The sequence below is a fragment of the Colius striatus genome, chromosome 20, assembly GCF_028858725.1.
Source record: "Colius striatus isolate bColStr4 chromosome 20, bColStr4.1.hap1, whole genome shotgun sequence".
In the NCBI taxonomy this organism is placed as follows: Eukaryota; Metazoa; Chordata; class Aves; order Coliiformes; family Coliidae; genus Colius; species Colius striatus.
In genome coordinates, this window is record NC_084778.1 from 2,491,800 (window position 1) to 2,503,294 (window position 11,495).

General features: G+C 61.5%; 2 protein-coding genes and 1 long non-coding RNA gene across 7 annotated transcripts in view; 1 reads left to right on the forward strand and 2 right to left on the reverse strand.

The window, feature by feature from the left end:
• The window catches only part of LOC104555359 (NADPH--cytochrome P450 reductase), a 29,191-nt gene extending 28,147 nt beyond the window's left edge, over positions 1-1,044 (forward strand). For all 5 annotated transcript variants that reach the window (XM_062012631.1, XM_062012632.1, XM_062012633.1 and 2 more), the window contains one exon: positions 146-1,044. In XM_062012631.1, the coding sequence (XP_061868615.1) occupies positions 146-290 (145 nt within the window). In that variant the 3' untranslated portion in view covers positions 291-1,044. The remainder of the gene's footprint in view (positions 1-145) is intronic.
• On the reverse strand, positions 919-9,834 carry TMEM120A (transmembrane protein 120A). Its single transcript, XM_062012636.1, has 12 exons — positions 9,696-9,834; positions 6,875-6,993; positions 6,283-6,399; positions 5,764-5,823; positions 4,995-5,090; positions 4,608-4,697; positions 4,156-4,221; positions 3,752-3,813; positions 3,453-3,545; positions 2,710-2,774; positions 2,156-2,224; positions 919-2,077 (listed from the first exon to the last, which is right to left on the reverse strand). The coding sequence occupies exons 1-12, from the start codon at positions 9,768-9,770 to the stop codon at positions 1,964-1,966; spliced, it is 1,026 nt and encodes a 341-aa protein (XP_061868620.1). The 5' UTR covers positions 9,771-9,834; the 3' UTR covers positions 919-1,963.
• Positions 9,835-11,050: 1,216 nt separating this feature from the next.
• On the reverse strand, positions 11,051-11,425 carry LOC133627393 (uncharacterized). The gene is made up of 2 exons (XR_009820144.1): positions 11,341-11,425; positions 11,051-11,262 (listed from the first exon to the last, which is right to left on the reverse strand). It is a non-coding gene; the product is annotated as an uncharacterized LOC133627393 (long non-coding RNA).
• Positions 11,426-11,495: the final 70 nt, after the last annotated feature.

Here is an 11,495-nt window from a genome sequence, read left to right on the forward strand (position 1 = left end):
GCTGGCTCGGCTGAACCACTTGTGCCCTGGGAAGGGGCCTCGTCCCTGGTGCAGGGGCCAGGCAGAGGGGCTGGGAGGGGTGGTGAGAGGTGGCTGGAGCCCTGTGCCTCTGCTCCTGCCTCACTCCCCGTCCCTGTGTTTGCAGTGACGCCCGGAACATGGCCCGGGACGTGCAGAACACCTTCTACGACATCGTGGCTGAGTTTGGGGCCATGAGCCAGCCCCAGGCCGTGGACTATGTAAAGAAACTGATGACCAAGGGCCGCTACTCCTTGGATGTCTGGAGCTAAGAGTGGGGCTGGTGGGGCAGGGACAGAGCAGGTCCCTCAGTGTGGGCTCCAGTGGCTGCTTGCCCACGGCTGCTGTGGCTGACAGGGCTGTCCCCAGCCCACAGCTACCCCACTGTCACTCCCACCCCCTCCTGGGCCACAGCAGCCCCCCAGGGAGGGGAAGGGCAGGGGGGTAGCTGAGGAGCACCTCCTGACACCAGCACCTGCCCTGGGTCAGGGCCATGGCTGCTGGGAGGCAGGAGGGATGGAAGGTGCTGGGGTCCTTCCCTCACCAGGAGCTGTTGCCTTATCCCTGGGGTTGGGGGGAGGAGCTGGCAGCCCCCTGCCTGGCGTGTGGGGTTGGTGAGAGGGCACAGGGCAGCATCCTGTGCAGTCCTCCCCTCCTTCCCTCTTTGCCCAGCCCTAGGAGGTTGGGGCTGTACCCAGAGCTGCCCCCCACCACCAGCACCCCACAGGCCTCTCCCTTTCCTGCCTTGGCTCCAGCAGGCAGTGGGGAGGGGTTGGCTCCTCTTTCCCCCCCTCCAGCAGAGCCCTGGGCTGGGGGGTTTCTCAGTCCCTGGGGGCCCTGCTCCCTGCCCTGTGCCCAGCCCCCACCTCCTGCTGTGTAGGGTCATTTTTTTAAACACAGTTTTTATTTGAACATCTTTGTGATTTAATCATGGGAAAAACAACCCCAACCCCAAAGTCTCAGCTGGCCAATGACTGTAAATTATTTAAGTACATTTGCCCTTGGAATAAAAATACTGTTTCTGTAGTTTCTTTCCTACAGAGGGAAGAGAGAGGCAGGAGGAGCAATGGGCTGCTCCCCAGGAGGAAAGCTGGGGGCCCAGGTTTGGGAGCTGAGGCTGTGAGGATGGCAGCAGGGGGCAGAGGGCTCGGGCCTGAGGCAGAGCTGTGCTCAACCTGCTCCTTGGTTCCCAGCACCAGGGGTGGTACTGGGCTTCTTGCCCCCCCTCCTGCAGGGACACGGGAAGATGGCTTTTCTTCCCTCTCCCAGCCCCTTGTCAGGGGCCCAGTGCCCAGTCAGAGCAGAGATCAGGCTGTTGTGAGCCCCCTGGGTGACCCCAGGCAGCACCTTCCCTTCGTTTCTCCACGTGCATCCTCCAGTGGTGCTGGAGCAGGGGCCTGTGTGCACAGCTCCAGCCCTGCTCAGCCCCCCTGGCAGAGGGGGAAGGGGCACACAGCCCCCTGGAAGCTGCACTCTGCTGCCCCTGAAGGCAGGAGGGCTGCTGGGGCAGCCAGGGAAGCAACTGCCTGCAGCCCCTGAGATGTCAGGGCCTCTTGGCTTCTGCCTCCCACACACAGGGGCTGCCCCAGCTGCGGGGCTGGGGAGGGAAGGGGAGAACCTCAACCACCCCAGGAGCTGTGTGAGAGGCAGCAGCAGCCCTGGAGCCTGCCTTGGCCCCTGGGAGCTGCTGCAGAGCTGGCCCTGACCCCAGAAAACAGCCCAGGGAAGGGGAGGAGGGAAGAGGAGCAGGGAGAGGGGGCGCAGAGCAGCTCACACCCGGCTCCAGCACCACGCTGCACACACGCCCCAGGCTGGGAGCCACAGCAGGGCCTCCAAGCAGGGCAAGACACCGGAGTCTGGATGGCATGGAGGAGCTGGGAAGGGCCAGTGGAGCTGGGCAGAGGGGGCAGAGCCAGGCCTGGCCCCCACACGCTGCCCTTCCCCCTCAGTCCTGCTTTGTGTCTTTGTTCTTGTTCTGAACCTTCTGGTGGACGACGCGGAGGGTGGTGAAGAAGTTCCCCAGGAAGAGGATGGAGAAGGGGAGGCCACACATGGGAACCTGAGGGAACACAGAGGTGAGGCAGCAGGAAGGACCCCCCTGGGGCCCCCCCAGAGCAGCCCCCTGGGGCCCCCTCACCTGCCACTCTTTGCACTCCGGGTGCTGGATCATGCGGAAGAGGGTGATGGCGTTGTAGAGCTGCCAGAACTGCAGGGCAGAGGAGAGCTGGGCTGGGGCTGCTGCTGCTGCTTGCAGAGCCTCAGCCAGCCACAAAGCTCTTGTTTCACACAGTGAAACCCCCCTGAGGCTCAGGGCCAGGGGACACCAGCTCCTTTCCTGGCAGCTGCTGGAGCTCAGTGGCTCAGGACGAAGCCTCAGCCCCCTCCCCCCCCTCCACTGCTTCTGGGTATTGGCCTAAATGACCTGCCCCAAGCAGAACTGGCCCTGCAGCAGCTCAAGCTCAGGAAAGGTTGTGGAGGAGTTCCCAGAGGCAGCAGCAGCTCTGCTGTGCTCTGCACCCTGCTTGAGCAGGTCTGCCCCCTCCCCAGCTGAGTCAGGCAGCTGGGGAGGAAAAGGCTCAGCCTTTGTTCAAAGCATTTCCCTGCCCTGGGCAGCTGGGAACAGGGCACCATCCCCTCCCAGCCGAGCCTCTGACCTCCTGCAGGTCCCCACCACCACTGGTGCACACTCACCTGCCCAAAGAACAGGAAGGGAAGCAGAAAGGTGAGGCCTCTCCACATCCAGGACTGGAAGCCCTCTGCAAAGGATGAAGGTTGGCATGAGGACCTGAGACCACACTGAGCAGGGCCCTGGCTGCAGCCCAGCTCCTCAGGTCAGGGGCAGGGAGGGCTCTTGGCCACTGGTGCCTGGCTGAGCAGACCCTGCCAGGCTCAAACAGCCTCATGCTGGGCCCTGCACTCACAGGGAGGGCTGTGGCAGGGATTCCTTGTCCTGTTCTGCTGTGGAAGCTGCTGTGGTAGAGCCACCCTCACCCCAGCTGCTGCCCCTCAGCCCCAGTGCTCAGTGTCACAGGGGAGGGGGAGGTGACAGCCCCAGGTACAGGGGCTGCTGGAGCCTTTTTGTCTGGGAAGCAGCTTCAAGGGAGGCCCAAGGGGCAAGAGTCACATCTGCTACCTCCCAGCCCAAGGGAGCCAGCTGGGAAGAGCAAGAGGAGGGTGTCTAACCCCCAGGCCAGAGCCTCTCCCCAGTGCTGCTGCCTCCCAGCAGCTCCTGGGCTTCTGCCACCCCTCAACCGCTGTCACACCAACCTTGAGACAGAAATAACTGTCCCTGCTGCCCTTCCCAGAAACTGGAGCTCCCAGGGAGCTGGGCACAGGTCTGGTGCTGGGAGGGAAGCTGTTAGCAGGCACAGGCCCTGTGCCAAGGGCAGGTCCAGCTGGACTGGGACAACCAGTAAGGGAAGATCCCGACTCACCCACGGTCAGGTCCATGTTGTGCCTCTCGCCCAGCGCCCGCAGCCGGTACAGGCACCCGCTCTGGTAGTAGTACTGCAGGAACTGCACAAAGCCTGCAGGGACAGGAGGGGGAGCTCTGCAGGGGCCTGGCCATCAGCCCCCTGGCCCCAGCATCAGCTCTGAGGTGACTCTGCACACGACCATCCCCGTTGCCAGGGTGGTGGGAAGGAAGGCAGAGGCCAAGGGTAAAGCCAGGGGAGCTGTGGGCAGCTGCAGAGCCAGGCAGGCACCCTGAGCCCACCCACAGCCCAGCACTCACTCTGGTACATGGAGAAGGAAAGGAACTGGTTCCTGAACATCTGGTACATGAGCCCATCTGGCCTGGGGAGAGATGGTGCTAGGCTAAGAGGGGCCACAGCCAGCCCTGTGTGTCCCCACAGCCAGGGTCAGGCACAGCCACCTCCCCCCCAGCCCCCACCACAACAGGGACACAGCTCTGCCTCAGGGGCTGCCAGGCAGGGGTCGTGTCCCCCAGCCCAGGGCCCCTGCCTGCCAGAAAGGTGCTGAGAGCTGCTCTTGTTTGGGGTGTTGGGGCCTGCAGAGAAAGGGCTGGAGGTGACTGTTAACCCACAGCAGCCCAAGGGCAGGGCTGTGGCCTGGGGTAGGGCAGTGAAGACCCCACTTGTCTGAGCTGGCCCCAGCCCCCAGGGGTCACAGACTTACCACGTCAGCATGACACCTGAGAGGAAGGTGGAGACATAGTGATGGAAAACCCACCAGCCTTTGATTCTGGAAGGCAGACACGGAGATGTCAGGTCTTGAGCATGAATCAAACCCCAGGAGAACAGAGCCTGCCCTGTGCCAGCCACCCTCCAGCTCCCAGGGCAAGGAGAGGATCGGGGCTGGTTACAAAAGGGCTGTGCAGGGAGCAGGAGCCAGTGCCTCAGGTGCAGGTGGCACCCAGGGGCCCATCCAAGCGCTGTTGCATCTCCCCACACGCCTCTGCACGGGGAGTTCCTCTCCTACAGCTCATCCCTGGGGTTTGCTCCACACCCTGAGTGGGAGGGAGCTGCTCCCTGGGGCAGTGTGAAGCTCCACAATGGCTCCCAACTCCCTGGCCTTGGAGAGAAGGACAATCCACTGCACACCCCCCTCCCCTGGCCCAAGGGACTCACTTGGATCCGTTGTTGATCAAGATGCTCTCCCGGATGGTGAGGGTGCAGTAGTACCACACCAGGAGGAAGTTAAAGACAGCATCTGTCACCCTGGGGGGAAACAAAAGAGGGTGCAAAGGCAGCTGCAGGGCCACTGCCCACGTGCTGGGGACAGGGGCACCCAGGCAGCCATCGCTGCAGGACACCCACCCACCCTGAGGGCAGGGAGAGCTGCTTCTCCCCCATCCACCATGGCCACAGCGAGACTGCAGCAGCCACAGAAGCCACCCCACCTCCAGGGCAGGGGCCAGATCCTGTGTCAGGATCCCTGTTCAGCTCTGGACCTTTCAGGAGAGAGCAGAGGGGCTCTGGGAGGAGATATCCATCCCTCATCCAAGCCAGACTCACCTGAAGTTGAGGAGGAACCGACAGGAGAAGGACACGATGAGGAGGATGATGGTGAGGTAGAGCTTGAACTTCTCATACTCATCTTTATAGGCAAACCTGCAGGAGGAAGCACAGGATGGGCTTGGAGCAAGTGGCTGCTGGACATCTCTGTCCTCTCCTCCCACCTGGCTGGATAAAAGTGATGCTCCAGTGGGAGCCTCTGGGATACCCTCAGAAAAACAACCTTGTCCCCTGGGTATTTCTGAGGAGCCCATCAGGCTGCTCTCACACAGCTGAGACCTTCAGGTCACCCCCCCCCAGCCACACCAAGCCAGTGGGGAAGCTGGGCAGGCTGGTGTCTGCTCAGCTCTTCAGGGCCTGGGGAACTGTGAGGAGGAGACGGGCTCCTGGTTGGGCACCTCTGGCATCAGTGTCCCAGCATGAGGGGGGATGCCTGTGGGACCCCAAGGGAAGAGGAGGGGGTTTGCCAGGGGCTGCACAAGTGTCTGTCTCTCCTGGGAGACCCTGACACAGGGAAACCCCGTCACAGCCTCAGGGGAGGATCCTGTTTAGCTCTTGGGGGCTAAAGCTCCATCCCAGGCTGTAGGGAGGAGTCGAGGACTCAGCTGATCCCGGCAGAGGAAGCAAAGGAGAGCCCTGGGAAGGGAACCAGGTGAAGCCAGCCCCATGTGTGCAGGTGCAGCAGCTCAGCCTGGGAGCAGTGATTTCCTGATGACAAGGGGATGCCAAGCCCAGCAAAGGCCAGGGCAGCAGTGCTGAGAGGATGTACTTGGCCTGTTTGCTGAGCAGCGTCACGTTCACGTTCCCGAGCACCAGACTCAGGTACAACCTGGAGAGAGAGCAGAGGCATCAGCACAGGAACCTGCCCAGGAGCTGTCAGAGCTGAGGCACAGCCAGCCCCTCTCATGCCAGGAACCAGCCCCCAGCTGCTTTCCACCCAGAGCTGCCAGGCAGAGTGACTGACACCAACGCTCTGGCACCTCCTCCCCGGGGCAGGGGCCAGTGGCTGAGCACATTCCTCACCTCCCAGCAGCACTGGGGTGTTCACAGGGGCTCCCCCCTCCTCCTCCCTGACTGCCAAGGGCAGGTGAAGGCCATGAGCAGGCAGAGGAGTGAGGGGACAAGGGCACTGGCACAGAGGCTCAGCCTGGCCCCTGCCCAGGCGTCACAGGGTGGCTGTGACAGTGCCAAGAGCAGGGTGACAGCAGGTTTGTGACTGGCAGCGTCCCAGCCACGGGGGTGCTGAGGGAGGACTCGGTGTTTCACCCACAGATGAGGTGGCTCTTACCCATTCTTCTTTGGCAGATAGGCCTCCATCTCAAAGAAAACGTTCTGCCTCTCTTTGATGAGGCTCTGGGTCTCTTGGATGGACTCCTGCTGCTCAGGGCTCACGTGAGCTTTGCATCTGGGGAAGGAAACACAGGTGCTGGCACTGAGGTGGCCTCTGTAAGGCAACAACCAGCACGTGCTGGCACTTGGTACGTGGCTGTCTCAGACAAGGACACCCCAAGGACAGGGAGGATGGGTTGGGAGCAAGTCCACAACCCCATCTGCAGCACAAGCTCCTCTCTCAGGCTGGAATGTTGCTAAAGGAAGCAGGAATGAGAGCAAAGTGAGGCCAGATGGGGCTGCTCAGCCCTGGGGAAGGATGGAGAGAGTTGTGTGCAGGAGGGGAGCAGCTCAAGTTACCTCTGCAAGCTCTGGACTGCAAACAAGGCACAAACCAGAGCAGAGGGAGCAGAAGCTGTGGCAGATCTGCCTGGGGCAGTCCAGACCTCCCCAGGGCTTTGCTGCTGTAAGGTTTGTACTGAAGACCAAGCCATGAGATGAACAGCCCCATCCCTGCTGCTCCCTCCTCCCATCCCAGGACACCAACTTACTTTTTGAGGGCCAGTGACAGCTCCTTGAGCCGCTTCTTCTGCCGGGCGATGGAGCTGGAGATCCCGTCCTGCAGCTTGGTGAGCTCCTCCAGCTTCTGCTTGTACAGCTTGTGGCTAACCTGGGGAGGAGACACCAGCCTGCAGGACAGCTGCCTGCCCAGCCCTCCCTGTCCCCTCTCCATCCATCTGTTAAAAACAGCTTTAACTTCACCTGCACAGCAGCTGGGGAAGGCAAGAGGTGGCTGCAGAGGGTCCAGGTGTGTTTGGGGACCCCCTGCAGCCCTCCCTGGGGGCAGAAGCCTGTCCCCAAGCTCAAGGAAGTTTTATCTAGAGGTGCCAGCCTGGTTCTGCCCTTGCACATGGCTGGTGTGTGGCCCCTGCTTCAGCTGCAGGCTGTGAGAGCACAGCCAGAACCACGGTCTCCCTTCAGGAGAAAAGAAAGACTTGGGAAAGGCTTGGAAAAAACCCACAGAGTGCTGGGGCCAGGGCTACAAGGCAGGGCCACAGCCACCTGGGCTTTGCTGGGATGGGAGGAACAGCTCTCTCTGCCTGGAGAGAGTTGGGGCTGCTGCTCCAACCCACAGCCCCAGGGCTCCATCCAGGGAGGCTGGAAGCAGCCTGTCAATGAGAGGGACAAAGGGAGCGAGGCTGCAGCGATAACCCAGCAGCACCTGGGTATGGCTGGATGTCATTCTTCCACTATATTTAGAAAGGAGAGGAGAGAGCATGCTGGATCAATGCTCCTCCTTGTCCAAGTCAGCTGGAAAACAGCCTCACCCCAACCACGGGCTGCCTGAACACCAGGTCTGCCAGAGGATGAAACAATGCCCACAGCAACCCTTGGACTAGACCTTGAGGCACACACACACACATCTTGGCTCTTATCAAGCACTGTATCAGCAGATCTCAAAGCTGTTCCCAAAGGAGAAAGGTGAAACTGAGACCAGAGGAGGGAAAGAACTCTTTCTCTCTCCAGTGACGAGCAGCAGCCGGGTGGGAACGGATCCCAGACTGCCCCAGCTCCCCCAGCAGCGATTTATAGCTTGGATCACTCACAGGACATTCCCTGCTCCACCATCGAGCTTTGCTGCTCCCAACTGGAGTCACCTCTTGCTCTGGAGTTAACTGAGGGCAAGTGGCTTTTGTGACAACTCCTTCAGCTGTGCCAGTGTCCAAGCACCACATGGGAGAAGGTTTGCAAAGGAGCAGCGTGCGGCTGCTCCCGGGGCAGGGGAGCTGGGACGTCCACACAACCCTGATGGAGCAAGAGCAGGTTTCTCAAAGCCTCCCTTGCCCCAGATCTGGCCACAGCTGCAACAACATCTGCTTTGCCCCACTCCCAAGGAGGAAGGAGGGGAAAAGGGAACTGGTGCAGATGCAGCTGATTGACCTGAACCACAGCAGATGACAAGTCAGCCAACCTTTTCCTTGGGTGACCCCTCTGTGAGCTGAAGCCTCTCACTCCTTCCCCCAGCAGCCAGAGCTCTGGGGATTTGCTGTGGTTGGAGCCCAGCTGGGAACAAAGCCCCCTGCAGCTGCTCCCTCGCTGCCCTCCCCGTGCTGGGACAGGGAGGAGAAAAGCAAAGCAAGAGCCTCGTGGGCTGGGACCGGGACAGGGAGGGTTTGCTGGCCAACTGTTGAGCAAAACAGCTCAGCCTGGGGATGGAAACAAAGTCGATTTACTCTGCCACCAAGCAAAGCCAGCAACAAAACAGAACAGGATGATAAGAAATCCAAGCAGCCCTTTAAGACCACCTCCCCCCACCACTCCCCTCAGCTGGGCTCAGCTCCCTGCTCAGCGTCTCCACCTCCTCGCCCAGAGCGGTGCAGGGAATGGGGGTCAGGGCCAGTTCATCACACACTCTCTCTGCCTCTCCTTCGCCCTCAGGGTGGGGACTCCTCACATTCCTCCCCTGCTTCAGTGTGGGGTCCTTGCCATGGGCTGCAGTCCTCCAGCACAGGCTTCCCACAGGCTCTCTGCTTCAGGCACAGCTGTGTTCGGTTCACGAGCTTCAGGCACCTCTCAGCTGCACTGTTGCCCTCCACGGGTTGCAGAGGGAGCCTGTTGCCTCGCCACAGGCTGCAGGGGGGTCTCTGCTCCTGCACATCTCCTCCCCCTTTGACTTCAGAGCCTGCAGGACCTGTCTCTCCCATCCCACTCCCTTCACCTTCCTGCTCCCGTTGCAGCTTTCCCTTCTTAAATAGCGACCACCCAGGACCCGATTGCCCTGGCCTTGGCCAGAGGCGTGTCCAGCTCGGAGCTGGGGAAGTTTCCAACAACTTCTTACAGGAGCCACCACTGCAGCCCCTCCAAAAAACCCCCAGCCCAGGGTCACACACGGCAGATGGCAACACCCCCAGTACCAGCCACCCTTCCAGCAGACCAGGCCGGGTGGAGGCCGGCGGGACTGGATTCCCTGGCAGCTCCCCGGCCAGGCTGGAAGTGTGAAAGAGCACTGTGCACTTCGCTCCCGGCCGTGCCGCGCCGGGCCGTGCCTGTCCCCTCTCCCAGCCTCCAAAGCCCCGTCCCGTCTCACCCACGGCAGCCGTGCTGCCCAGCCCCGGCTCCCGCGGAGCCCTCACCCGCGGGGTCCGCAGCGCTGCCCTGCTCGGACGCCTCCCACCTCGCTGAGCCCCGGGCTGCGGCACACGGGGAGCAGCGCCCCGCGCCGGGAGCCGCCGGGGAGCGGGGCGAGCCCCGAGGCGTGCGCGGAGCCGGCCCGACGGGCGCTGCCCGACTGCTGCCGGGGCTCACGGGCCGCGGGGGAGCCGCCGGGTCCCGGCCGGGCTCCGCGAGGGCTGCCCGCGGAAGCGGCCGTACCTGGATGCGCTGGTAGCCGTCCTGCAGCTCCTGCCACTCCTGCAGGCACTCGGCGGCCGAGGCCCCGGAGGCCATGGCGGCGGCGGGCGGGCGGGCGCAGGGACCCGGCGGCGCCGGCCGAGGCCCGGGGAGCTGAGCGGCCGCCGCCACCCGCCGCGCTTCCGGGCACGCCCCGGGGCGGGGCCAGGGCGGGAGGGGCGGGGCCAAGCACGATGATGTCATGTGGGGGCGTGGCCAGGCGGGTGGGCTCGCCAATGGGCGTTCCGATGGGGCGTGGCCAAACACAACAGGGGCGTGGCCAAAGGAGATGGAGCACCGCTAAGGGGGCGTGGCCATGAGCAGGGGGCGTGGCCTGATCTATCTGCTATTCCCCCATCCCATCCCATCCCATCCCATCCCATCCCATCCCATCCCATCCCATCCCATCCCATCCCATCCCATCCCATCCCATCCCTGTTGCATCCCGGCTGCACAGGGCCAACCCCAACCCGCTTAAATCTAATGGTCCAGGAGCCCTGCCACACACAGGGCAGAGACTCTGGAGACTCGTCACTTTCCTCCTGCTGCATCGTTGCGTTTCCCCAGTAGTGCTCATCCTTTCAAAACAGGCTGCACTCAGCGCTCGGGGTTGCTCAAGTGTGATGAGACCAAAGGTTAGGAGGTGGTGCACCACCCATGTGTTCTTCTAATCTCAGTGATTCTGCAGATGCTGAGGCTGATCTGCCAATATTTACCCCCCTGGGCTCAGGACATGGAATCTCTAGTTCCCCTGAACTCAACACATTTACTCACATGTCACCAACAAGTGGAACAAGAGGCCACATATCCAAAATCTGTCTTTTGCAATATCTGTGTCTGTCAACCCTTTCCAAGAACTTTGCCTAGATTGGCAGAGAGTACCCAGGGGTCTGTTGCACTGCTTTTGTCTGCAACAAACTCCTCTGTGAAGCCAACCCACCCTGGAAAACCCAGCCAAGCAGCTGGGCAAGCTGGCAAGCTTGCAGCAGGCAAGCACCGCCCAGGGCAGCTGTGGCACGTCACTGCTGTGTCAACCACCTTCTTTATTTTGGCACTTGGTAAAATGCTGAGACCAACTTGTTGATACCCAGAGCAATTGCACGGGGCAGCCTTTGACTTTTGCACTGCTGTGGCCAGCACCTCGAGTAACTCAGCCTAGAAAGCAACAGCTGCCAGTGTGTAGGAGCAATCACATCCAGCATTGGTAGCAGGCATAAGAGAGTGTCTGCAGCCCTCTTAGCTGTTGCAGTTGGGCCCAGATAGCAATGATGCACAACAGGCTCTTGCTCACTGCCCCCCATCCACCCCCAGCCTCATCAGCACAGCAGAGACCACAGTGAGATGGGAGGGAAAAAGATCACCAAGATTGTTGTGGATTGAGAGAAGGGCAGGGAGGGCTCGCTGCCAATTATGCTTCCAGTCAAAACAGCCTCCACTGCTCGACTTTGAGACTTCGTGGGAAGCTGCCCAAGGGCTGAGGATGCTTTTAGAGGAGGCAGATCCATCCCAGGCTGAGCTGTGTCATGGGATCCTTTCAGCTGGAAGAGACCTTTAAGATCATGGAGTTGTGTCTGTTTCAGCAGGAGCAGGGAGGTGATCCCTGCACTCAGCTTTTGTGAGCCCCTACCTCTACCGCTGTGCCCAGGGCTGGGCCCTTCTCTCCAAGGAGGACATGGAGGTGCTGGAGAGAGGATCCGGGGCTGTTCAGCACGGAGAAAAAAGGCTCAGAGGAGAGCTTCTCACTCCCGAAAGGAAGCCGGAGCGAGGCAAGGGTCGGTCTAA

Bases quoted from the DNA above. Each gene is read 5' to 3' on its own strand.
- TMEM120A (XM_062012636.1), bottom strand. From the start codon at position 9,770: ATGGCCTCCGGGGCCTCGGCCGCCGAGTGCCTGCAGGAGTGGCAGGAG. The intron at 6,994-9,695 runs GTACGGCCGCTT...TCTCCTCCCCAG, and splicing joins ACGGCTACCAGCGCATCCAG to GTTAGCCACAAGCTGTACAA. The intron at 4,698-4,994 runs GTGAGTCTGGCT...GTTTCCCCCCAG, and splicing joins CGGTTCCTCCTCAACTTCAG to GGTGACAGATGCTGTCTTTA.